General features: G+C 22.9%; 5 protein-coding genes across 5 annotated transcripts; all 5 read left to right on the top strand.

The window, feature by feature from the left end:
- Window positions 1-510: 510 nt before the first annotated feature.
- Window positions 511-1,545, top strand: PVVCY_1400280 (deoxyhypusine hydroxylase, putative; the record flags this gene model as incomplete). The annotated part of the gene is made up of 1 exon (XM_008624995.1): window positions 511-1,545. The coding sequence occupies one exon, from the start codon at window positions 511-513 to the stop codon at window positions 1,543-1,545; it is 1,035 nt and encodes a 344-aa protein (XP_008623217.1).
- Window positions 1,546-3,393: 1,848 nt separating this feature from the next.
- On the top strand, window positions 3,394-11,741 carry PVVCY_1400270 (conserved Plasmodium protein, unknown function; the record flags this gene model as incomplete). The annotated part of the gene is made up of 4 exons (XM_037634828.1): window positions 3,394-5,325; window positions 5,494-7,648; window positions 7,813-8,341; window positions 8,477-11,741. 4 exons carry the CDS (start codon window positions 3,394-3,396, stop codon window positions 11,739-11,741), a joined length of 7,881 nt encoding a protein of 2,626 aa, XP_037490874.1.
- A 1,060-nt stretch (window positions 11,742-12,801) lies between these two features.
- Window positions 12,802-14,249, top strand: PVVCY_1400260 (conserved Plasmodium protein, unknown function; the record flags this gene model as incomplete). Its single annotated transcript, XM_037634827.1, has 9 exons — window positions 12,802-12,877; window positions 12,951-12,955; window positions 13,080-13,173; window positions 13,341-13,369; window positions 13,468-13,527; window positions 13,621-13,683; window positions 13,775-13,825; window positions 13,952-13,997; window positions 14,155-14,249. The coding sequence occupies 9 exons, from the start codon at window positions 12,802-12,804 to the stop codon at window positions 14,247-14,249; spliced, it is 519 nt and encodes a 172-aa protein (XP_037490873.1).
- A 1,255-nt stretch (window positions 14,250-15,504) lies between these two features.
- On the top strand, window positions 15,505-16,185 carry PVVCY_1400250 (early transcribed membrane protein; the record flags this gene model as incomplete). The annotated part of the gene is made up of 1 exon (XM_037634826.1): window positions 15,505-16,185. One exon carries the CDS (start codon window positions 15,505-15,507, stop codon window positions 16,183-16,185), a length of 681 nt encoding a protein of 226 aa, XP_037490872.1.
- Window positions 16,186-18,492: 2,307 nt separating this feature from the next.
- On the top strand, window positions 18,493-19,220 carry PVVCY_1400240 (Plasmodium exported protein, unknown function; the record flags this gene model as incomplete). Its single annotated transcript, XM_008624999.1, has 2 exons — window positions 18,493-18,621; window positions 18,786-19,220. 2 exons carry the CDS (start codon window positions 18,493-18,495, stop codon window positions 19,218-19,220), a joined length of 564 nt encoding a protein of 187 aa, XP_008623221.1.
- Between the last annotated feature and the right edge of the window lie 779 nt (window positions 19,221-19,999).

Below are 19,999 nucleotides of genomic sequence, written 5' to 3'. Positions count from 1 at the left end.
TTTTAAGTGTATATTTAATCTTATAAAGGATATTTTTTATTTTTTCGTGTTTGATATTTATAAGGAAAATAATTAGTTTCATAAGATATAGTATATATATGGTGGCTCTAAAAAAGATGTTTCGATGAAATTTAATATATTGATAATTAACTAAATAAACAGTTGAATAAATGAATAAATGATTATATAGCGAGTCATACAAATGTAAGATTTATATAACCATAAAAATTAAAATATACATCAATTGGGGGTAAGACGATATCGTGCGCGCTTTGATATTTACTGATATAGGTTTTATTCCATAACATAAAAATTTAATGAAATGTATTTAAACATTGAAAATAGTAGATATTAATTGGGATATATTTGTGATATATATTTGTACAGACCTCATTTTGAATTGTATATCAAATTATTTTGCCAATTACAGAATAGCGGGTTGTGCATATATCTTAAATGCAAAATTGAAAAGTAAAAATACGTTTTAATAATTAAAAATATTAACAAAAAATGGCTGAAATTAAAATAGAAGGGCCTCGAGTAATAAAATATGAAGATAGCACAAATAAAAACTTTATAAGGAAATATTTAATAGATGTTAAAAATGAATTTATAGAAAAACAAATGCGAGCATTATATGAGTGCCGAGAAGTGTATAAAGATGATGTAGATGAAGTACTAAATGTTCTTACTTATGCTTTAGAAAACAATGATAGCGTTTTATTAAGGCATGAAATTGCATATGTAATAGGGCAAATAGGTAATGAAAAAACCAATGATCTTTTAATTAAACTATTAAGTGATAAAGACGAAAATTTAATGGTTAGGCATGAAGCTGCTGAAGGATTAGCCGCAATAGGCAGTGATTCAAATATAGAAGTTATAAAAAGATTTATAAATGATGAACAAATAGAAGTTAGAGAAACTTGTGAATTAGCTTTAAGTTCATTAATTGAAAAAAACAAATACGTAGTTTGTTCATGTTCTAATAAAAATAACATAAAGGATGCAATAAAAGAAAAAAGAAGTGAAGAATTTGTTTCTAAAAAATTTAATACAATTGATCCAATTGTATTTACATTAAATAGTAATGATAACTTTGGTAAATTAATTGAAGATTTAAATAATGTTAATTTACCTTTAAAATTGCGATATGAAGCATTATTTAAATTAAGAGACATGGAATCAGAGGATTCTATAAATGCTTTAGGGGAAGCTTTATTAAGAGACAATAAATCAGCCATTTTTAGGCATGAAGTTGCATTTGTGCTAGGACAAGCATTACGATTAAATTCTTTAAAATATTTATTATCGTCTTTGAAAAATGAGAAAGAACATGAAATGGTTAGGCATGAAGCAGCTTTAGCATTGGGATCTTTAGGAAGTTTAAATTTAAATTCACAAGAATATAAAGATGCACAAAATGTTATTATAAATACTTTAAAAAATTATTCAAAGGATGGCTGCAGAGTTGTTGCCGAAAGTTGTTTGGTTGGGCTAGATTACATAGCGGAAAATTTGAACATTGCAATAGAAATAAATTAATATGGATGTGGCATATTAATTTATTCGTTCATATCATATGTTTTATATCTATTCATATGTTTACTCGTTTATTTTTTTTTATGATTGTTTTTTTAATGATATGAATTGCTATAGTGGCATTCCTGATATTTCTAAAATGGTTTTTTTCAATTACTTTTATTTATGGTTAATTTAATGAAAGTTTAACCTTTTAAATTGATCAAATTTATACATTATAAATAAATTTGAAAGAAAAAAAAACAATGAAGTTTTTATATAGAATAAAACAGAGCCACATGCGCTAAATAAACTTGAGGAACTATGATTTAAAAGAGTTTCATCAAGTTTTACTTTTTTATTTTGCAATAGTTGGTTATGCCATATATTCGCACACTTTTTTTACATATATTTATCACTGATTATTTTATTCTTTTTTTTCTTATGGCACATAGATGTATGCATGTGTGAATTACCATGAAAATATTTTTAATTTCCCTACAAATGGTAATTATAAAAAGAATATATAGCAGTCTTTTTTTTTATTAATGAATGAATAATTTCTTATAACCAAAATGGTATTGAAAAAAAAAACTCATGTTTATTTAAACTTAAAGAAATGTGTTCTTAGATATTTTAAAATATAATTGAAGATATAGTGTGAGATTATACAAGTGTACGCATTTTTATAAGATGTAATATAAATATAATGGTAATTAATAGCTTACAAAAAAGGGAAAATAAAATGAAACTCGATTCACAATAAATTTATGTATATGCAAATGTATATATTAATTATATATATAACGTAAGAATATTTGTTGATTTCGAAAAATACATTGAAAGAAATATGATTAAAAAAAATTATTACCTAAAGTGATCATAAGAAGCCTATGTGGAATGTAAATGCGCTTACATGTATTACGCTTTATATAAATATGATTATGTGGTGTTTTATGAGAATTAGTTATAAAATAAAATAAAGTGTTTTTAAGTATATGTTAAAATGTTTTACTATTTTTATAAAAATATAAATAGCTAAATAAATATATATATAATTAAGAAAAACGGAAAACAGCAATAATGCTACTACTAATAAACACTATAATTGATTCAATCCATTCACGTTAAAAAAAATTTAACAGTACATATATAAAAAATAAATAAAATAGAAATATGAAAAAATAAATACTATATATATATTAAATAAAAGAGAAATGATACTATTAGATGCCACAGGCACACGTGCTTCTTTTGCGCATGATATAGAATGAATAATTCAAATAGTTTATTAATTTCTTAAAAATTTGTTTGGTATTTTTTTATTTATTAAATGTTCTCAATATATATACATACATATATAAAATAAAGAGGAAAATAAAATAATCGGATGATAAATGAAATACATTTACGTAGACACTAATAAAGGTGTAAATACGTACCGAATAATGAAAGTTTGTATTTTTATTTGAAGCATATAATGTCTTTAAATAAACAAAATTAATCCATATAAAGATATAAATATTACATATAAGTAAAATATTTTCAATTTTTAAAGTATTTAAATAATTTTTTTTGTAATTCCGTATACAGTAAACAAATACATTTGCCCACAATATTGGCAAATGCCATCATTAGATAAAGATGTTTTGTAAAAATATGAATGCAACATAAATTTTCATTTACTTTAAAGAATTAATTTTTCATGCTTGACATAAATATTATAAGCATGCATTGACGTGTGTATATTTAATCCTTATAAAATATATAGCACACTTTCCAAAAAAAAACATAATTTATGATTATTTCATGTATTCAAAAACAGGGAAACATATATAGAGTAAAATATATCGATATAAAGTACGTGGTTAAATGGATAATAATGCAGATGGAAAATCAAAAAGCATCAAGAACATAAAATTTTTTGAATCATTAAAAGGGTGCATTAAAAGAGTGAATGTTAGTGATTTGTATAAATGTTCTATTGAATCATTTTTCGAAAAAACAAAAGAATCTAATATTGATATTAATCATATAATATGCAAGAATGTCTATGAAGAAGTTGTTTACTTTTTTTACACAAATGTAATTGATGAAAAACACGAATTTCTCGCTTCCATTCTTGATGATGATGCTTATAATAAAAAAAATAAATTGGAAGATATTAAAGAAAATATAAAAAAGAATAAATCAAGTTATTATGAAAAGTTAAATAAATTAAAAAATATAATTCTTGAAAATATAGAGAACTGTCAAAAATGCTTAATGGTATATTACGTTCTTCAAAAGAAATTTATAGAGAATATTTCCTCGGTTATAAAAAATGATGAAAATTTAATAAGTATAATAAAAAATGAATTATTTAAAATAAATTTTTACCGAGTTATTAATAAAATTGTTTGTCCTGTAAATAGTAATAAAGTATATTCAATTATATTAGAACTAATGTTAAATGGATCGAAAATATTTCAAGTAGACAATGATTATCAGTTAGATATAAATAAAATAAATAAGGAAAATATGAAATTATTTATTGAAAACTTTTTAAAGTTAGATGATAAAAATATATATAATATTATAAAAAAATATACAAATGACGAATCATTATATTTTTTCTGTGGTATTTTATATAAAGAATTTAAAACCAGTAAGAAATTGTTAATAGAAATTAATGAATCGTTATATAATAAGGATGAGTGTAATAAAAATGAAAAGAATGACGACGATGTTTGCATAATTTCTGAAAACTTGGGATATAATAGTAATAATAAAAAATTGGAGCAAGGAACAACTATTAAAAATGCCAAAAATGAAAAAAAATATATAAATATATTTCCTTACATTTATTCGCATATATTCCTTCTGTTAAAACACACTGCGGTGGAAGACGGAATCAAGAAAGTTTTGAAGGAAAAGATAATCCTTTATTCCTTAATGTTAAATTCATTAAGATACTCAGACAATTTTATACAATTAATTATTTTTAAAATTATTCATAACACATTTATAAATGACGAAATTTTTTTTTCTAACGATGCAACTAAAAAACTGATATCTTCCATATTTTTATATTGGATAAAATTGTCAGATGGTTGTATTATTAAAATGATTAACAGTAATTTGTCTGAGGAAAATACTTATTCGAATAAACCAAAAAAAGAGGATAATTTTTTAAAAAATAGTATTAGAGATTATGATATATTTAAATATATGCAATGCTTATTATGTGGAATATATTTATTATTTCACATAAAAAAAAAAAAAGTGCATATTATTGATAATGGGGAAAATAGCAGGAGGAGCAACAGTAATAATGACAGCAAAACAAAAACGCCGTCAAATATATTGAAGAATGAAGATAATAAGAATACGGGATATATATTAGATGAAGAAAGCACAAAAAGTTTTCACTTAAATAAATTTATTACTAGCAATGAAAGTAATACGTATTTAATATGGATTTTATTTCAAGATCATATGGAAATAATTAATAATTTACTAAATTTGTCATTCAAAGTTTTGTATTTTTTGAACCATTTTAAATTATATATTGCAAAAAATGCAAATATAAAAAATAAATATTTTGAATTGGCGTCTACTTATTCTTGCATAAACATTATTTATAACATCCTTGATATGAATAAAAAATCATATATTCATTCTTTTGAAGTGGATGAATATACAAAAAATCTATATAAAAAAAAATTAAAAGAGAATTGTGTGATTTTTGAGAATATTGCTATATATTCTCTTTCCCCTCTTATTTATAGCAAGGATTATTACATTCGCCTGTTTTCAATAAAGGTTCGTACATTCATTACATATATTATGAGAAAGAGAATAATGCGTATTGTCACGAGTTTTTTCGTTGATCTATATTATTTGTATGTGCGTATCTATTTATATTTAATAGGTTAATACAAATATATGTTATATTTCTATACATATGTACTCGTATTTCATTTATATCAGGTGTTGTCTATCATTTTATCTGATTCAAATATCCGTGATTCGTTGGAAAAAAATATTATTTTTGGGATTTTTGATTCCTTAGTGAATATAGAATTTTCCAACGATAAATTACAAAAAAATGAAGAAAAGCTTGTGGTAAACAATTTATTATTACACATATTTAAGGCTAATATAAAAGAGAATGCATATTCAAATAAGTTAACAAATATAATATTTAGTGATAAAAAAAATGGAATAATAAAATACCTAGTACACGTATGTGATGACGATTTTAATTTAATAGAGTTGAAGCATATATTTGAGCATTTTTTCGTTTTATTTATAAAAATAATAAATATTGTGATAAATAGAGTTGAACAAGTATTACCAATTGAAAAATATAAAGATTTATTTATGAATATTTATAGCGTTATTGAAGTGTTTATGAACGAATTAAAAAAAGAAAAGAATAAGAAATTAATATTGTTTTTTTTGCCGCAAACCATATATTTATGTCATTTAATTTCAAATGGTATATATAAAGCAAAAGTTCATTCAGCTATATCTTTTCTTACTTACGTTTTTAATACAATTAAAAGTATTGAAAGTAGTTTATCATCTATTTATGACGATTTAATTAATTTAAACCATTTATATGAAGAGATATATGATGAAGAAATATGCTATAGTAGTGATGATGATAAAAAAGAAACCAAAGACATCAATATTTTGTATTTTTATAATAAAATATACAATATTGAACTTGAAGAAAAATCAAAAAATACAAAGGACGTTAATCATGGGGGTAGCATTGGCAACAATACCAACATTCCTAATGGGAAAACAAATATAATCAATATTACTGGTTGTAGCAATAAAGATGATAATAAAAAAAATAAAGACGATATGACTAAGAATAATAAGTTTGATCATCTGCAAAAATTAATAAAAAAGTGTGAAAAATATAGAAATATACGGATAATGAAAAACAAAGAAAACGATAAAATGATCTACAAATATATAAATTGCTTTTTTTTTTTATGTGTAAGTAACACAAATAAGAAAACGAAAAAAAATATAATAAAGGCATTCGATTTGATTATTAAATATATTATGAAAGATGAATATAAAATGAATAGATCAAAGAATAAAAGTAAAATTTTAACATTGCCACTTATAATTATTAAAGATATGGAAAATGAAGAAAAAAGATATAATTTAATTATTGGTCCTTATGATTATATATTAAAGTGTTATATAATGGATTTGTTTAAGTGTAAAAAATACTTGGTGTTATTTTTATTATCTATATTAAATTTTACTAACACCATGATATTGTTTTTAAAAAGAAAGGATTTTATAGATAGTAGTACAAATGAAAAATTAAACATATTAGATTGTTTTATATTAATAAATTCGAAAGTGTGGTTTTATTTGAATGCTACAATAAAATGTTTAATTAAATATATGGACAGAAATAATTGTGATAGCATTTTATTACGAATTATTAATTTAATAATTGATAACATTTGGAAAATTATTATATACATTTTTTATAGTGTTAAGATAAAAGATTTTGCTATAAAAATAAAGACGTGTGGAATAAATGTCTATGTAAGAGATGCACTTTTGCTATTTTTAAAATTTTATTCGACATGGATGTTATTTATAAAAAAATTTGCAAAGGCGGAAAAATACCGTTCTTTAAGCAATATTTTACCGGATTTATTTTTCAAAAAGTTATCTTTTTTAAGTAGCCAAATATTAAACTTTTTTCAATTTATTGAATCAAATATGTGTTTAATAACTGACAATGAAACGAATATATTTCTTTTATCTAAGCAAAAGGAAATTATTAACACCATTTTAGAATCATTGATATATTTGATAAAAATGAAAGAGCCGAATAGTTATGAAAGCTGCTTAAATAATATTATGCAATACAAATTGAAATTAAAGACTTTGCAACTTCCACAATGTGTTCATGAAATACTGACTATGTGGGAATACAAAAATATTTTTAATAAAACCAAAGAAATTTTATTGAACCAAATTCAAGGCAATGATTTGTCATTGAGGAATAAATTGGAAGAAGAAGGCGATTCATTGAAAATAAGTAAGTTGAATATTCAAAAAAAGGGAAAATTAAAGAAAATAATAGTGAAACTATTAAAATGTAATACTGTAAATAAGTCTTTTAAAGAATGTTTACAGTACGAGATTTACTATTGCAAGGAAATGCATTTTCCATTCATATATTCAAACCTATTTGTGTATGTTTATTCGCAAATGTATATATCAATATATATATAGATATATGTTTTCTTCAATATTTGTTAGGCAAAGAAGTTAATGATTTATCACAAAAAGATGAGCGCGCATTCCATGTTTCTAATTCCAAAAAGCATGATATTAAGGAGCATACCTTTCCAAATTATGAGCAAGATAAATCAAGATCGGATATTAAATCCAATTTAACTTGCAGTAATGAAATGTTAAAAAATAATGGCATAGCAAAAGAAAATACAGAGAACGAAACTGGAAGAAAGGAAGATACTACTTCAGGTGTATTAAAAAAAGAAGAAGCATTAGAAAAAGCGAAAAAAATTTTGGAAAAAAATGCTTCATTAAAAACACAGAAAAGAGCTATCATATTGAATGAAAAAAATTCTGAAATAAATAAGCATCAATACTTTAAAGAGATGAGAGAAAAAAGAGTGGAATTAGAAAATACTATTAATAAATACTATATTATGTTGCAGGAGTTTCTAGAATGGGACTTTTACGATTTAGAGAATTTGGATAAATACAAAAATTGCATTAATGAAGAGGTTCCAACACGCTTTAAAAATGAGGACGAATATCACAAGTATATTTACATAAATAAAAATGAATTATTATCGAGGAAAAAACAATCAAAATATAGTGACTAAATATGTCATCTAAGTTGTTTATATATATATACAATTATACATATATTTCACCTTTTTGCTTTTATTTTTAGATTTTTTAAGCCTATGGTATTGGAGGAGTGCAGATGTTCCATATTAAACAAGATGGTCGGAGATACATACAAATTTGTTATTAATGTTATTGGGAAAAAAAAAACGCCATATTGGCTAATATGGAATATCTCGGCATCTAACGAAAATAAAACAAATCTTGATAATTTGAAACCAATGGATCTAATAGTTTTAGTTCCATATGACGATGGGAATGATAATTTACGAAATGGCGATAATGGAGATATTAGATATGATGAACTAAAAGAAATTATGAAATCGCAAAAGCATATTCTTGGATTAGTAGATGTTGCTTCTAACAAGACAGAAAATATTTATGACATAAAATTAATAAACGAAGATAATTTTCCTTTGAAAACAGAAAAGAGGAAAAACCGATTAAATTTAAATTATATAACAAATAATAAATATCATGCATATTTTATTTGTAGCTTAATAACAAACATAAGAGAATTTCAAAGTGTGTACGGAAGTAAGAGTTCACCTTTATTCAATATAATTTTGGATCCTGTAGAAAGTAATAATAAGGATATACCTGAAAAGAAGCATGGATATAAAAATATAAACCAAAATAGAGATAAAATAGTTAGTGAAAAGAAAGAAAACTTAAATAATTATGAAAGGTTCATATTGCAGAATATGAAGCGCTATAATATATTAAATGAATCACAAATTGATGCTGTTAAATTAGTTTTTTTAAATAAAAATGGAATATCCCTAATACAAGGTCCCCCTGGAACTGGAAAAACAAAAACTGTCATTGGTATTATATCTGCATTATATGCATTAATGAATGATAATAATAGTGTTCTAAAGAATGGAAAACAAGTAAACACAAAAGAGGTGGTTTACAATAATGAAGGGAATGGAAATAATAAAAAGAAAATTTTAGTGTGCTCACCATCAAATTCTGCTATAGATGAAATTGCTAAAAGAATCTTGAATGATGGTTTAATGAATTTTATGAGGGGAAATAATAGTAAAAAAAATAGCAACAATAGTAGTGACGATAGTGATATTTTAGATGATAATAATGATAATTACATAAATAAGAAATATAATAAAAAAGGTGGCACATTGTTTACTGATAAAAATCGCGATAATAAATATCATAAAACCCCATATTTAAAAAAACAAACTATCATACCTAAATGCATTCGAATTGGGTTATCGAAAAAGACTGATAAAGAAATTCAGCCAATTTCATTAGATTACATATTTAATAAAAGGAAAAATTCGAAGCAAAATGCTTATGAAGATCATTTTAATAATCGGAAAAATTCGATATCCTTTTCTCTTAAAGCAATCGGTTTTACCTTAAATAAAATGAAAGAAGTAAGAGATAAATTGAACTATAATAGTTCAAAAAAATATTGTGTAGATGCTAATGATACAAAATATAATAAAGAATCATGTGAACAGGTTGAAAATATAAATAATTTTTTTTCTGAAGAAATAATAAATAATGTTGATGAAAAATATTTGGAAAAATTATTATATTTATTTAATGAATCACATTCACATTATGAATGGAGTTTCGATAAATTAAATTCAGAAAATAAAACTTTTGAAGAAAGAAAAAAAATATTAATTGAAGCAGATAAAGAAGTTGGTGCTTTTTATTCAAATATTAATAAAGATAATATGGTTTTAGAAAGCGATGTTATATTTAGTACATTATCTGGTAGTGCATCTCCAATTTTAGAAAATATCGAATTTGAATATTTAATAATAGATGAAGCTTGTCAATGTGTGGAATTAAGTTGTTTGATACCATTTCGATTGAAAGTAAAAAGTATTATTATGGTTGGAGATCCAAAGCAGTTACCAGCTACTGTATTTTCTGAAGATTGCAAAAAATATGGTTATAGTAGATCATTGTTTGAAAGGCTATTATTGTGCAAAATTCCAAGTGTTTTATTAAATGTTCAATATCGTATGAGACCAGAAATATGCTATTTTCCTAATAAATATTTTTATAATGGGTTAATAAAAAATGATGAGAGTTTAATGAATAAGCCATTATTTTATTTACATTATTTAAATATATTAGGATGTTATAAATTTATTAATATACAAGGTATTGAATCAATTACACACCATAAATCGTATATTAATTATGCTGAGGCTTATTTTATATTTAGATTAATAGTGCATATTCAAAATATGATGGAAAATAAAGATAATGCTAGTCCAATACCTCGATGTTATAAATTATCCATTAATTTTAATCTGAAAGATATTGGTATTATTTGTCCATATCAATCTCAAGTGCATTTAATTAGAAAATTGTTTGAAAATAATTTCCCAGATAATGAATATCCAGAAGTATCAACTGTAGATGCCTTTCAAGGACGAGAAAAAAATATTATAATTTTTTCATGTGTTCGATCGTACTTGCAAGCTATGGAATGTTTAAAAAATAACAATGAAACGAATACTTATAAAAATAAGAAAAATAAATATTTCGATACAAAAAATTTGGATGATGACGATTCAGACGATTTACATAAAATAAAGTGGATAAATAATAATGAAAATAGTAATTCTATAAGTAACAAAAATAAGTTTAAAACAATACAAAAATATGGGAATAATATTGGATTTTTAAAAGATGAAAGAAGATTAAATGTTGCCCTTACAAGAGCAAAAGATTCTTTATGGATAATAGGAGACAAAACAAATTTACAAAAAAACTCTACATGGGACTCTTTAATAAAAAATGCAATAGCAAGAAATTGTTATGTAGATTTGAATTTAAACTTTGATAGAAGTACTAAAGACAAAAACATCGAAGATATAATAAATAATTTTTTTTTAAAAATGGATAACATGACAAAAGATGATCAAGATTGGAAAAATGATGAAAATGATGTAAATAATGATACGAATAGTGAAATATTTAATTCGTCGAATTCGGAATATAGTATTAAGAGGAATAAAAAAAATAATGGATATTATGGTAAGGAAAAAACCCACCAAAAAAGTAGTGACGAAAATGACAATATGAAAAACAAACATAAATATAAAAGTCAAATGAAATTGAATCATAAACATGAAAGAGAATTCAGTTTTAGTAGAGTATATATAGGTAATCAAAATTATGAAAAGGGCCAACAAAGCGATAAGTTAATTAAGGATGATTTATATTTTGAAAGAAAAAATGGAAATAAAAGACGAGCAGCTGATGATTTTAATGAATTCGATGAAGGAAACATGATTTTTAAAAAAATGAGACACTATTAATTGGAATAGTATATATATGTGCTTAAATGTTTGTTTATATATACAAAATCAACAAGTATTCCTTACACTTAAATTGAAAGAGTGTAAAGGCCGGAATAAAGGCATTTGAGGTCAATTGGAAAAAGGATGTTATGAGAGATATTTATCTTTTGGATTATTTATCAGCGTTTGGTTAATAGCATATGCCATTTTTGTTTTATTAAATAGATAAATATTGATGTGCAAACCAAGTATGTGATCATATGTACATATATTAGCTAATAAAATAGCTCCTTACATCTATGTTCAAGTATAATTTAAATGAAATTATTTTGTTTGTATTATTTTTCCTATTCCTTTGATTTTCATTTTGTTTTTGTTACATTTTTAATGATTAAAAAAATGTTATAATATTTAAATATATGTCATTCCATACGAATGCTTAATGTGCCATTTGCATTTTTGCTTACTATAAATTTAATATTAGAACATTTCAAAATATAATCAACATAAGTAATTTTTGGATATCATTTAAGGCTACATTATACATGCATTTTGCATTATTATTCCTATTTAGGACATATTGCCTAAAAATTCATAAGTATATGTTTTTTTCACAATGTAAGAATATCATACTATATGTTGAATATTTAAAAGTTAAAAAAAATAATTATTATAATTTATAAAAAATAGGAAAGTTAAAGTGAATAGAAAACCAAAAAATTAAATGCCATTGAATGTTTACTAAATTACGGTAGCAAGGTAATTTCATCGTTTTAATTAATTGTTTCTAAATCTGTATATACATGTGTTATAAAATACATAAGCATACAAAGTATATATAAAGGCATGGGCATATATATATAGGAATATCCAATTTATAAAATAAAAATAAGCGTGATAGTAGTATTGAAATAAAATTTAAAGAATATTTGTTTAAAACGATATTAATAATTTTTGTTTGATGTTGTTAATACAGCATGGTCAATTTTTAATATAGACATATATTTGCGTCATATACATGCCTATTTAGTAATATATATGTACTTTGCCTATATTTTATTAATTTTGTTTGTAAAAAATGGAACAAAATAGTAAGAATGCTCTTGATAGATCAGAAGACGTCACGAATAATGAAAATATAATTTTTTTCGGAGGTAATACAGTATATATATATGCAAATACATATATCATAGAAAAATAATATTTCCTTTTATTAATATTTTTTAGGAGCGGTATGGAATTATTTTTGTTCCAAATGACCCATTTTTACATGTGCATTAATAGGAGTGACTAAATGAAGCACATATTCATACATTTAAAATGAGTAAATAAAAGACAATTTTTATAATTTATTAGGGACTATTTACACGAGTAATAATTACATTGGTGAATATCCTAATGTTAACAAATTTACTACTAGACATAAACATAAGTTGTGATGGATATTTACGTAAGAAATATATACATAAATTTAATAATATGTATAAAATAGAAAAGGGTTTAAAAAATGAACCAAGAAATTTTGTGAAAATGTGTATGCTGACATAAGTTATTTTCCATTAACGAGTATATTCACCTAAACAATTTATATTTTTTGGTCGAGGATATTATAAATAGGTACATGGATCATAGGATCATCAATATTAGTAAAATTTTACATGAATTACATAAAACATATAAATCTGGTTTTAAAGAAAATAACTAAATAAACAAATATATATGTACATATATAATATTTTTGAAGAGCTTTTTCTTGATGTCATTTATAAGAAGAGTCCCAACTTTTCTAAAGGAAGATAAAGGAGTAAACATATTGTGATTTTATAATAATATATTAAAAATTGGTGCTTATATGATATGCATATTTTATTCTTATTATATTTTTTTGCACATTTAGCTACTTTCAGAGCTTATTTTAATGTTTATATTTTTTATATGGACATATTTTGGGACTATCCAGGTATAACATATCAAGAATTTACATTAGCTCGACTATATATATATATACGAGTAATTAATTAGTTTATTATTTTTTTCTCTAAATTTTATAGATTAATAAATCAAATGCTTGCCAAAAAATTGCACCACATTTGTTTTGGACGGTATTCATCCTAGTAACAACAATTTGGTAAAAATATGAATTAGATGTGTATTTATATTATTTTTTTGCATCATTTTGATATGGTACGAGATATATATAACGTAAAACATGGATTTTTTCGATGTAGGTGTTCTATTGTAGGATTGATTTTAAGTTTAATGATTATAACAATAGTAGGAAAAAAAGCGAAATGTTTTCAAAAAATATGAGAAAATCACTTATTTAAAAACAACTATTTAAATAAAAATATAGGATATATGCATACATATATATGAAAGAATAAGATATCATGATTAAATGTGCACATAAAACCCAATTTTTTTTTGTCAGGGATCGTTTTTTTTTACAAAATCAAAGAAAGTGAAATTGTAATTGAATTGAAATTTTTGGAACTTTATATTTTATTGTTAAAATTTTTTTTGTAAAAATTTAATTGATTGCAATAATGTTATATTACTAAAACGTATAACATTATTTTATAAAAATATATAAATTGTACAATTATGGTTGTTCCTTTGATATGGATATTTAAATAGCATAAAAATGCATAGCTATTTTATATATTTGTTTTCTCGTTAACCCATAAAATATTTTATATATAATTTAACATATTAATAAAAAATGGCAAATTAAAGGTAATATACAATTTAATTTTTTCATACAATGGGAAAATGAATCATTATATTGTGCTATAAAGGTATATTATGAATTAAAAATATAAAAGAATTGCATTTTATGATGTTTCACATAAAATGGGTTTGGCTATACGTGTGAAGATTTAATACCTATACTATAATTATAACTCTTTCAATAATAAAATATGGTGAGCCATATAGCCAATATTTAAAAACATATAATATGGTAAGTAACGATTTACAATAATTAAAAGTTGGCATTAGCATAATGCCTGCTTTATCATGTTCATATTCATTAAAATATATATATAGTTGCCTTTGTTCTATGTATTAATCTTCTTGTGTTTTATTTGTTTTATATTTTTTTTTCAATGATTATTTTATTTAACATAAATATATTTTTAATTAAAAAATAAACAATAAATTATTTTTACCAAAATTCCATACTTGATATAATATTTGTCCACAAAAAAATGAAATATTTAAATGTTTAATATGTGGCGATGCTAGCAACATCTAGTAATGTATAAAAAAAAGGACATACATTTATTTAATTTATGCAATTAACATAGATAAAATAATTTGATCTATAATATTTGAAAATATAAGTTTATTGGAAATAATTATATATTTGCTAATTTAATATTATAACCCATTTTTTTGTAATGTATAAACTTAAATATATTTTTTGAGATTATCTTTTAAATTTAATAAACATCAATTTTGTTTATATTATGGTTGCATGCAATTATTCGTATTTGGTAAGCCTATAAATAAGAATGCCTCAATATTTTACATGCGCATTTTATATTAATGAATATTTTAAAGAGTGTGATTGACTGAATGTATTATTCATAATATCACATTTATTATTGTGATTCAAAAATGATCACTTATGTTTAATAATTTTTTGGTGGCACATAAAAAGAAAATATAATATTAACAATAATAATGATAAAAAATTGTGCACAACAATTTGATTTTTATAGTAATTTAATTTGTTTGTACTAGTTAGGCAAATAACAAATATATGAAAGTGTATAAAATGAACGCTCTCAATGTTTTTTTCGTATTTTATGCGTTATATATTACTACATTTTTTTTTAACCCTTGTTTTTGTGAAGATGAAAATGATTATTTAGGCTCAATTGATTATTCAGAACAAAGTGTCAGCACATTAAAAAACGTTGATAGTGCTGTAGAAAAAAAAAGAAAGAAGAAAAAAGTTGCAATTGCTTTATTGTCATCAGGGATTGTGGCAAGTATTCTTGGGGTACTTTATTGTATGTATAGATCGTCCAATAGAGAAAGATATAATTGGACTCGAAATCTTGATTTTTTATACTCTAATAAACAAAAAGAATATGAGCAACCTGACGGCGAAAAGCCAAGTACTAGCACAGAATATACCGAGCCATTAGGAATAAATAAAGTAAATATAAAAGGAAAATTAAAAGAAAACACTAATGAAACCGACATTCCTTTGAAAAGGTTTAATGCATTTATGGATAATGTGAAAGTGGCTGCTAAACACCATTTCAATGATTTATCAAATGAACAACAAAAATATTTAATCAATGATTATGATTATATAAGGAAAATTGTTCAGACTTTAGATGAAAATAGGAACACTAATATTTCAAGAATGCAAGAAGATATGGCAGTTTTAAACGTGGAGTATTTTCTTAAAGAACAATATCAACAAAATATGGATATAAAATTATAATATATTTAAATTTGCACATGTTTGTGTAATTGCATTTATAGCATAGTATATCGATACCTATATACTATATTGTATATTAACTTTTTTTGTATTATAATTCGTAAAATAAATAAAATATAAATATATGCGAAATTAAAAAAAGCATAGAATTTTTTTAACTTTTTTAATATGTTATTTTATTGTCATATAAAACAATATATTTGATTTGGGTTTTATGAACTTAATATTATATATAAACATAATTCAATATTAAAATTTTTTACACTATAATGAAATTTCGAAAAATAAATATAATTACATACAAAAATACAATTAGTAATATATAAGTGAAAATTAATGGCTTTTCGATCATTATTTATTTTATATGAATAAGGTAAAAAAGGGCAAAACAAAAGATGTGGATTATTATTTATGGCGGTATTAGCACCATTTTTCATTGCATTCGCAGATGTATAAAAGATAAGAATGTCTTACGAAGTGTTTATGATTCATCTGATTGTCCAAAATAAAAAAAATAAATGCATCATAAAGCGTAAAGGGATATAAAAAATCGATGCATATAAATGTGTCATTTAGAAATACAATTATTTAGATTTTTGTAAGGATCACGAAATAGAATAACATAATTTTTATTAAGTAGGCAATCATTTGAGCAATAGATATAAATTTATGCATATATATTAAGTAGTAGCAACTGGGCATATTGCTTTAAAAAATTGATTTAGTTATTTGTGTTACAAATTTAAAGGCACATTTAAACACCGTTTTATTAATGAAAATAAGTGCTATTACCTACATTCTAAGCAAAATTAAAAATTATAATATAATCGAATAATTATGTTTATCCTGAAATAGACACTAATAGAAAATATCATATAAATTATGCAATTTCCTTTTTTGGAATGACGAAAAATCATTAATTTTAATAATTAAAAAAATATAATTTGAAAATTGGTATAGGAATAAAATATATATATTACATATATTTTTGTAAAGAATACTATTACTTTCTTTGATCAATTTAAGATGTATGTCACAATATTCATTTTGTTTATTACACCAGGTTGCATAAAGGTCATGATAAATAATTTATATATTAATGGAAAAATGATTTGAAACTATATTTAATCATAAATAATTTTTTTAATAGAAGTTTTTCACTTTTTTACACGAGGAAAATTCATTTAATACATATTAAATATTTTATATTTGTGTTATCATGCAGGGTAGTCACATATTTACATAATTTTTTTTAATAATTTTCTGATATTAATTTTTTTACTACAAGTATATTTTCATCGCACGTACACCAAAGGATGCATAACTGCAAATGAATTTCTCTTTATAAAATAAAAAATGAATCAATTAAAAATGTGCTATATTATGCACATAAATATCAATGTGATTTTAATGGAATTTTGTAAAATATTATTGAAGAAGAAAAATAATAATAATAAGCTCTATTTATATATTATATTATAAAAATTATATTTCATTAGGTATGTGCACAATAAAAACAGTGAAACTTTACACTGATTGAACTCAAACCATCAATAATTAGATGTACATATGTATATAGCTTGGAGGGATGATATTTGCATATTTTAATTATTTATTATTAATGGGATATAAATTTTAATTACATCCAAAAATATTTGATATAATATGCATACAATTTTCAAAAAACTTTGATAAGGATAAAAATTTCCATTTGAAAAATATAAATACATAGTATGATGGCCAATAAACATTTTTAGTTTTTTTATTTTATCTTATTTTTGATAGATGTGTACAAATATTTTTTTTTAATGAATGACTAATTTAACATATAAATTATGAAATAAAAAAAAAATTGTCATCAAATAATTGTATTGATAGCTAATTTTGAATTAGGTGTGCATAAAAATAATTTAAATGTAAGTGGGATATAATTTATAAATGAATTAAAAATTGGTTGCTTTGAAATGGATTTGTGTATTTCATAGTGTGTACAATGTTTTATTATTTTTATTATGACGATTAGAATTTTTTAAACATATGTGTGCATCTATGAGAAATAAATGATCTAGATGGTTTTAGAAAATCAAATTAGAAAAGTATTAAATTTAAAACATTGCACAATATATTTTTTATATTATTAAAGATTTTATACAATGCAGTTTTAACAATTATGTTTTGTTTCGAATTTATTAATCAACAAAAGGTTACGTATTTTAGTATAAAGTATGATTTTTGGGGATATAATAATTCCTCTAAAAAATTCTGAAATATTTTATTAAAAATAAAAAATATATAATTTACAAAAAAATGGATACTGCTAAGCATTCACAAATTTCGAATAAATCCCATAAAAAAAACAGCGCTTCATTAAAACTAATATCGAAAATTGTTGGAATTACACTTATCGTTCTTGCTTTTTTTTACTCCAATGACCATGTAATAATATAACGAAATACATACAAATGTGTAATTATATAGAGAGCATGCATTTATAACTTATTTATATTAGCATAATACTGTAATAAATGTGTATGCATATTTTGTGTGTATGTGGTGCGTGTTTAATTAATTAATGTAAATTTTTATTATGTTGTTTTCAGAATGAAGGAATAAATGAAAATGCAGTGCGAAATGCAAGGTGTTTAGTCGAATATATACCAACCATTTCGAGTCCGAATTCAAATGTGTACCATTTCAGTAAAAATGAATATCAAGAAAGGGAGGGAACTAGAAATAGTTATAGTACTTGGACAAGCGGCGAAACATCATATAATGGACATTATTCTGAATATCAAAGTCCTGACGCACTTACAAATAATGTAAAGACACAATTCAAAAACATTGTCGGTGTGTTAAAGGCTAACTACTACTATTTGGTTCCTGCTATTATAGCCTTTTATTTAGTTTTGCAACGTCTGGGACCCGACAGCACTTTATTGTTAACAGCAATTATAGGTATATTGTATTATATTTATATAAATTCTGCGCCAGACCAGCAGCAACAGCAACAACAACAACAACAACACCAACCATAATTTATGTGTAAGTAAAAAGCAAATACATATGTTTTAATATTCAGAATACTTTTACATTGTTCGAAACGTGGATATTCATTATTAATGCATAGCATTACATTATATGTAATTTTGTCTTATATAATTTGTCCATTTTTAAATATATTTTTTAATTGCACTATTACTGCTTATATGGTGTATAAATGTACATACAAGACAAAAACATTAAAAGTAACTATTTTCAATAAATTATAAAAGAATTGTATAAAAGAAATATACAATTTAGATCGTAAATTAATTAATTTTATATTTTATCAATACTTAAGATATACAGTATTTTACTTTGTGGGGCGAATAATTTTGAGGTATTATTTATATAAATGGCTTCGAGTGTGTGTGATAATTTAGAGCAAAATGATTCGGATATATAATGTAGATTTACTTAATTATATTTACTACTTTAATTTTTATACTAATCCTAAATTTACTATTATTATAATGTCAATTCGATGCTTACACAGTGGCATTATATTGTTTTATATATTTCCTATGTTGTTAATTATAATATTCCTTATTAAAAATAAATTGACAATATCTAGGTAATTATTTACTGTTTTGTGTGCGAAGTATATAAAATTATATGATCTTTTATTTCATATTTCTTTTGTCAAACGTACAAATAAACAAAAATAAATTAAGTATAATTAGCTAACAAATATTACTATTTATGAGTACACCACGTTTTTACATGGCTTGCAAAATTTTTTTATAAGGATTAAGTAGAAAAATACGTTGTCAAA

The sequence above is a fragment of the Plasmodium vinckei genome, assembly GCF_900681995.1.
Source record: "Plasmodium vinckei vinckei genome assembly, chromosome: PVVCY_14".
Taxonomy (NCBI): Eukaryota; Apicomplexa; class Aconoidasida; order Haemosporida; family Plasmodiidae; genus Plasmodium; species Plasmodium vinckei.
The sequence above is the reverse complement of the archived record's forward strand: the minus strand, read 5'-3'. Positions and strand labels throughout refer to the sequence as shown.